Raw genomic sequence first — 8,435 nt, forward strand, 5'->3', positions numbered from 1 at the left:
CTTCACCTTATGATCTCTTGGTGGTTTCGACCATCCGGAGGCCGTTACTCTACTCTTCGAGCCTTGGATTTATTTTGGCTATATTGTGTCCAAAATAATCTCAAAATCAACCTTCCACATATTATCTTTTTTGAACTTGTCGAAACCGTAAATCTTGTTCCCAATAAGAAATTATGTTCTTCTCTAGTTTACGGTTATATTCTTAGTAATCTGTTTAAGAATGTTGGGCTTAGAGTTGGTCTTGATGCGTCATTTCCCCTCAAAAACCAAATCAGCCTCTTCTCTTTAACCAAATTGGGATAGAATTTCAATGAAGAGACTGGTCTTTGGGTTCGTACTCATGAACAACCTCCGAAAGCCGATGACTCCGACAATGAGCTAGAACAGGACGCAAAACAAGCACCACCAGAGGAACAAGCACGAAAAGAGGATCAAATGCCTCCATACTTTCAATTCTTTATGGAGACATTTGAATTTCGGTATGCATCCATGGATTCTCGCTTCACTTCCATAGAGTCTCATTTATCCACAATGGGAGCTCAACAATTGGAAATTCTCCGGGAGATGCGCGCGATCAACGCTTCTATGAATGAACGCATTAATGCACTTTCACTTGATATGGCCACTATGCGAGCTCATTTTCCTCCTCCTGATCCTCCTGCGGATACTTGATTCTTTGTCTTGCTTTAGTACTTTGTAATAGAACATGGAGTTTATTGTTTCAACATTTTGAATGACTTTGGATTGTTTTTACTTTGGTTGTTGGATATTTGAACTTATATTTCTTATATATTTGGTTTGGTTTTACCTTTTAATTTGAGCTTAATATTTATTTTTGCATCATATTAGTTGCATTATGACCAGTTATGCCATTTCATATTTGATTATAAATATTGGATTATGAAACTAATGACTAACATTTCTCTTGATTGTGATCTTAGCAGCTTAAGCTATATTTAGTTATAATCAATTGGCTAATTGTTTTTCAAAAACTTGTTTAAAATCTTTTAAAGGTCTTTTTGATTTAACAAAAAGGGGAGAAATGTTAGAGTGTTTTAAAGGGGAGAAATGTTAGAGTAAGGGGGAGTAATTTCAAACTTGATTTCAAAATCTTAAAATTACTAAAATGTTTTGTTATATCAAAAAGGGGGAGATTGTTGAAAACATTTTGATATTTCGATATAACAAATTAAGTTAAATAAATTTTAAGATTTTCCAAAAGATTTTCTAAGTATATTCGATATAATTATTCAAATATCAAAATATTACTCCAAATCTTTTGAATGTCATTTTTAATCCTTACTCAAGTGTAAAATTAAGTTTTAATCTTAAAATAATTTCAAAACAATTTTACAAAGTATTTCGAACCGTTTCAAAGCCAAAAATTCCAGATTATCCAGAGGGGACCGATTCCCCCCTGATCAACGGTCAAAATATTTAAATTTTACACTTAGGGAATCGAATCCCTATGAGGGGGAACCGATTCCCTATGAGGGGGTACCGATTCCCCCACGCCCCAAGCTGTTTTATTAATTGATTTCATACTAAAACGGCTCCATTGACTCCACTAATCATCCCCAACGGTCAGAATCAATTGAAGGAGTATTTAAAAAAGCTTAGAAGCCGTTGATAAAAAACAAGAAACAATAATCAACAAGAATCAAGAGAGAATCAAAGAGAAAGCATCAAACATCAAGTTTGAGCATTTTCAAGCCTATTTCATTCAATATTCATTTTTGCTTTCAAGAACACTTATTGTGCTCAATTGTATTATTCTTGAGTGTTCTTTCTTTGTTCTAGAATTGTGCAAATATCTTGCCTTGTGAGGATTTTCTTGTAACTTTGCAAAATTTGTAGTGTTCTCTTTGGGAGAGAGTGTTCTCAAGAATTTGGGGTATAATTCTTGAGGGATTTGTGAGGTTACTCTTTGTCCTCAAAAGAAAGACAAATTACTGAATTTGTGGAAAATCCTTAGTGTGGATAGCTAAGGTAGTGGACGTAGACTTTGGTTGATAAAGTCGAACCACTCTAAATCGCTGCGCAATAACTTTTAATTTTCTGCAAAGCTTCCACCGAAATTTTTATTTGTCAATTCATCCCCCTCTTGGCCAATTTCATTGAACGATTAACTCAACGGGCTTCGATTTCTTCTTGCATCGCCATCATCCACAATGAAGCATCTGAGCTGTTTATTGCCTCCTGGTATGTTGATGGCTCACCATCCTTTGTTAAAAGGCAGTATGCAATATTACCTTCTATAACATAATCTTAATGCCAATTAGGACGTCTTCTCACATGATCTGATTGACGAGTTGTTGGAGTTTCAGAACTCTCTGGTTCTTGTTCATTATGTGTTGGTTCTACTTTAGAAGAATCTCCTTGTTCAACCTCCTTTTCCACATGTATATGTGTAGTCTCTGACTTTTCAGCGCTATCATCATCTTCTTTTCTTTGTAGCTTATCTTCTACAAAGATAACATCCCTGTTGATGATCACTTTGCGGGCAGTGAGATCCCACAAGCGATACCCCTTTACACCATCAGCATACCCCAAGAATTTGTATTTCCTAGATTTTGGATCCAACTTTGAAATTTCTTGGGAGTTGTACATCACGTACACTATACTTCCAAATACATGGAGGTTTGAATAATCAGCTGGTTTACCAGTCCATATGTCCATTGGTGTCTTCAGCTCTATTGCAGTTGATGGAGCTCGATTCACCAAATAACAGGCGGTATTGGCTGCTTCTGCCCAGAATGATTTTTCTAGGCTTGCATCCCTCAACATTGCTCTTGTTCTTTCTAACAAGGTTCTGTTCATCCGCTCTGCCACTCCATTTTGTTGAAGAGTGTTCGCCACTATGAACTGTCTTTTGATGCCTTCTTTCCTGTAAAAGTCATCAAATTCTTTGCTTGTGTATTCTCCTCCATTATCTGTTCTGAAACACTTGATCTTATTTCCAGAATCAAGTTCCACCTGCGCTTTGAAGTTTTTGAAAGTTGAAAACACATCTGACTTCTTTTTAATATGGTACACCCAACAACTCCTAGAGTAGTCATCAATAAATGAGACAAAATATTTTGCTCCGCCTAGAGATGTAACTGGTGCTTTCCATACGTCAGAGTGAACCAATTCTAGAACACTTTTACCTCTAGAATTTGATGTGTTGAATTTCAACCGGTGCTGCTTACTTGTTATGCAATGCTCACAAAAAGTAAGTGATATCTTTGTTAAGCCTAGAAGTAGCTTTTTCTCCACAAGGACTTTCATTCCTTGTTTTGACATGTGTCCAAGTTTCTGATGCCATAACATTACAGAATCTGAACTACATGAGGCAACAGAGGCTTATGCTTCTAGCAAAGTCTCTCCCTTCAGCATGTACAAGTTTGATGCCATCTTTTCGCCTTTCATCACCACAAGCGCTCCACGAAACACCTTCATGATTCCTCTCTGTGTTTCAATCTTGCTTGCATTATTATCCAATAATCCGTAGGATAATAAATTTTTCTTCAAGCCTTTCACGTGCCGCATATCTCGAACAACTTTAATTGTTCCATCATACATCTTCAACTTGATGGTTCCAACGCCAACGATCTCTAAGGCATGATAATTGCAACTATACACATATCCTCCTGAGACAGGTTCATAATGATGGAACCATTCTCTACTTGAGGTCATGTGATATGTTGCTCCCGAATCAATGAGCCATATATATGTAAATCGTTTTCTACCTTCCACGGTAGTTGACGCTTCACAACATAGAGCATCTCCATTATCTGAAGTGTTTGCGGTATTGCCTGGTGGATTGGAGTTTTTATTTAGATTCCAACAATCCTTCTTCAAGTGACCATTCTTTCCATAGTTGTAACACTTTAAATTCTTCTTGCTCTTTGACTTCGATCTACCATGTTTGTGACTGTTGCTTTGGCCACGTTCTGTTGATCTCCCTTTCATCGTTGTCAACGCTTCTGCTTATTGCAGATTTACTTGTATGTCTTCCTTATTCTTGAGCCGATTTTCTTCTTGTAGAATAGCAGCTGCAACGTCATCGAAGACTAGGCTGTTGACATTACTGTTTATCAAGTTGATGATGAGTTGATCATACTAATCCGATAGACTTTGAAGTAGAAGTTTAGCACGTTCTTGTTCTCCTATTTTATAGCTTAAGGATGTAAGCTGAGAAAATAAAGTGTTCAGTGTATTTAAGTGTTCCGTCACTGAAGTAGATTCTGGCATACGGAGAGTGTAAAATTTTCTCTTAAGGAAAATTTTATTGTGCAGCGATGTGGCCTCGTACAGTTTGGTGAGATGATCCCTGATCTCCTTAGCTGTCTTCTTATCCTCGATGCTTGGCAATACTTCATCTGCTAATGCTAGATGAAAGTTTACTATAACATTCCCGTCCATCTCGATCCATTTGTTGTCATCTGTGAAATCTACTAGCCTTTCACTGATACCTGCTAGACAATTGTCTTTCCTCAGTATAGCCTTCATCTTCAATTTTCACAATGAGAAATTTCTCTCATTGAACTTTTCAATATCAAATTTCATTGTCATAGCTTCTATTACGGATAGCTCCCACTATTTCACTATCGTGAATAGTTCTCTGGAACCTTCAAAGAATGGGTAATACATTCTTACTTTCTTATGTTGGAGGATCCACCTTTTGGTGGCAACCAAAAAGACAATAAGCAGATATTACACACTCAAATCTGGCTCAGATACCAATTGTTGCGGAAGACAACTATCGGATAGAGCAAAATCGCAATTGATAATTTGAGAAAATAAAATGGAATATAAAAGAGACAAAATTTACGTGGAAAACCCCTAAATAATATAGGGTAAAAAGCACGGGCAACGGTAGAAGAATTTCACTATGAGAGAATAGGAATTACTTCTCTCGATCTACCAAGGAGAAAACATTGATAATTCTCTCTTGATAAAAAGGAGAAAACAACTCTCAAGAAACTCTCTAAATTCTCTAGTATTGGAAGAAAGTTAAAATGCTTTGGGATGGTTTTGAAGGTAAATGAGCTAGGGTATTTATAGTTGAAGCTTAAGGACTAATTTGTAAATACCCTAAATTATAATGACTAAAAAATGAGATTTTACCATTACTCAAATTTAATAAAAAATAGCAATTTTCGGTGCTTTTTTTTAATTCATTCGGTGCAACAATTTCAACAATTGTTGCTTGACTTTTCTACATCATATTCTTTATTTTTCTGAAATTTTAGTATTTAGTAAATATTAACATATATTCAAATATGAATATAATATAATATTTGAGATTAGTTTAGCATTACAAGGCTTAGCTAGTGCAGTGCAGTGCAGTACAGTCCACATGGGGTTAGCATCTTAAGATATAACCTAATTTATGTTTGATCTACTGACCGAAACGTAATAATAATAATAATAATAATAATAATAATAATTTGGTTTATTATTACATAAGTAAACTCCTAATTATAGCAGCCTCGGCACTGTCGGCGTCAATGGTGGCCAAGAGCTGAGAGAGCCGGTCACTTAGATCGTCCACCTCCTTATGCAAGCTTCTAACGTAATTGCATGTCTCTTGTAAAACCTTGGACGCTGATACCTGCAACACTTAAGCAATAATTAAATGCTAAATTTTCAGTTAGATATTATATTTTTTAAATAGTTGTATAAGTTAATCGAATTAAGATGTAAATCACTCAAACGTTTAGATATATATATATTAACTTATAGGTCACTTAATTTCCTTCTGACAAAGCTGCTCCACTCTTTTATTGTTTTCCATGATATTGTTGAGACAGGCCACTACAGAAAATGAATAATTGCAATCTTTTTTGTATAATGATGGTAATATAATTATAATCTATTTTTAAACTCAAATTTAAACTTTAATTTAATTATTTTTATAATATTGTAAATTTGTAACTTTGTTGTGACAAGGAAAGGTCAACATTTCCTGGACAATGGAGGGGTCAAATTTTCAGACTGTGTTTTCAATGACTAGTATTATTCTAACTGAAACAAACTATTCGTATGCGGTACATGCACCAGTGGAAGTAGTCAGACATTTATTATATTTTCTTCCAGTTTCCGGCTACAGAGAAGTAACAATTCAGCTTGATGGAAAAATAAAAGGTAATTTAAACGTACCTTGTCAGATCGGCTATTGCCTATCTCCGGAAGAACCTGCCCTAGCTTGGAGACGAGTTCAATTATCTGATCGTCGGAAATCCGGGAAACGTCTCCACCCGACTGTCTCGACGACCGTCGGTTAGACATCGTGGAAATGAACACAGAGTTTCTTTGTATTTCTTGTGTGGTGGAAATGCAAATGGGAGGGGGTAAGGGAAAACAAAGTGTATAAATGGAAGTGTTGTGGGTTTGAGAAAAAAAATTGAAAAATGGAGTAATGTTAGATGGAAGAGATGAAGAAATGGAGGAAGTGGAAAGAGGGATATAAAGAGGAAGTAATGAAGGACCACCTATGGGGAGAGAGGATGTACAGTAACAAAGACAGAGATGTTAGATGTGAAGAAGACAATTGTATTCAATAAGCTGAGTTTGGAGCTAACAAGTTTTTTTTTTAAGTTTAAAGTCAATATTTATGTGTTAAGAAAGATTGCATTTTCAATTAGAAAATTAAAACATGAAAGACATTATTAGCATAAGTAATTGTTATAAATTTCAAATCAAAAATAATAAAACATACATCAACCTTAAAAAATTGTATTATAAAGGAAAAAAATACTAGATTTTTCTCTCCTCCTGTTGTTTACTCCTTTTATTTTTTTTTCATTTTGCATGGCCATGAAACCGGTCACGGTAGGATGGATCGAGAATAATAGGTGGAGATGGTCTCCCTTAAAATATTTAAATTTCTATATATTATAGATATTTTATTTATACTTTTTATTAAAAATATATTTTCGTTTCCCTAAAATTTTATACGTAAAATTTTATAAGTACACTAATCCTAAAATTTTATAATATCCTACGTACGTCCCTGAGTGACGACATCAGTCTTAATACTAATTTTCGACTGTCAATATTCTTTATTTTTCCTTTACTTTCTTATATCACATCTTTGATTCTCCAATGTTTTTTCAGTTTTTAATAACTTTATTTTTATGACACGTTTTCATATGTCTTTATGTCATATTTTCTCTGCCTTTTGATACATTTTTTATTTTCTTTATCGGTCGTTTGACAGTTCTTTTCATTTATCTTTTTCTCAAGGTTTAATTTGATGTTAATCAATATGATGTTTATTTGTTATCTTGTTGATCTTCCTTTCTTTGGACCCTCAGGTTGGATTTGGATACGCTGTTGAGTTCATGGATAGTTTTTTCATGTCTCTCGGCTCTGATTTATGATTTGTCTATAATCTTTAAGTAATTTGATCTACTTTTGTGGTTCATTTGTCAATGTAGTTAGATATGTTCGTAATGATCTTTGTTCGAGTTTTTTGGTTGAATTTTTAACCTTTTCCTTGATCATTGTATGATCTCAAATAGTTAGTTTCTTATGTTAATTATTATAGAAAAATGACCTACTTATATGTTTAATCTACTTTTATGATCATAAATTGTCATTATAATTTTGAATATTTTCTCCTTTTCGTAAAACTAGCTGTTTGTATTTTAAAAAAATAATATATTATGTATATGCAGCAAGTTAAATTTGTATAAAGTCTAAATAAATATATATATTCAAATTTATATATGATATTTATAATCAATAAATTTCATTGATTGACGAATAGTCTTCGTAGAATATAATTATATAAAATATAAGAAAATAGAAAATAACACAAATTCAATCTGAAAATATATTTAATGGAATTAATTTAAAACTAAAAAATAAGAGAAACGACTTCAATTATTCATATAATTGATATCTACTTCAACCTATTATACATACAATACTATTCAATTCAAAATCATTTAAAAGAAACCATATTATATTTTAGCATTGGAATCTAAAGTTGGTAATGGATGGGTTGGGTAAGATATTTTGTCAACTCGATTCGAAAAATATATATTCTTTATCTAAATTAGATTCGATTTAAAAAATATACACCTTTCATCCTACTCAATCCAACCAAAAGATATATACTATCCAACCGAATCTGACTTAACCCGATTTTTAGAGCATAAATATGATTCGATCTGATCTAATTCGACATAAATTTATATACAATATCCATAAATTTATATGAAAATTACTATATTACGTCTCGGGGATTTTTCATCCCCCACCTGAACTTGGCCCGACCTAACCTTATATAAAATTTAATCCGAACCCAAAATATTTATAAAGTAATCTAACTTTATTGGATTGAATCGGATTGCCATCATATTTGGATTAAATTGCTATCCCTATTAAAATTACTCCAGCAGTCCTTTAAGGGTTAATCTTAAATGTGCTTAATGAGAAGG

The 8,435-nt window shown here is 33.5% G+C and overlaps 1 protein-coding gene across 1 annotated transcript; it reads right to left on the reverse strand.

Moving 5' to 3' along the window:
• Positions 1 to 5,318: 5,318 nt before the first annotated feature.
• On the reverse strand, positions 5,319 to 6,418 carry LOC120122980 (transcription factor PRE6-like). The gene is made up of 2 exons (XM_039142001.1): positions 6,148 to 6,418; positions 5,319 to 5,599 (listed from the first exon to the last, which is right to left on the reverse strand). The coding sequence occupies exons 1-2, from the start codon at positions 6,274 to 6,276 to the stop codon at positions 5,447 to 5,449; spliced, it is 282 nt and encodes a 93-aa protein (XP_038997932.1). The 5' UTR covers positions 6,277 to 6,418; the 3' UTR covers positions 5,319 to 5,446.
• Between the last annotated feature and the right edge of the window lie 2,017 nt (positions 6,419 to 8,435).

Source organism: Hibiscus syriacus, unplaced genomic scaffold (genome assembly GCF_006381635.1).
Source record: "Hibiscus syriacus cultivar Baekdansim isolate YM2019G1 unplaced genomic scaffold, ASM638163v2 tig00110388_pilon, whole genome shotgun sequence".
Lineage (NCBI taxonomy): Eukaryota > Viridiplantae > Streptophyta > Magnoliopsida > Malvales > Malvaceae > Hibiscus > Hibiscus syriacus.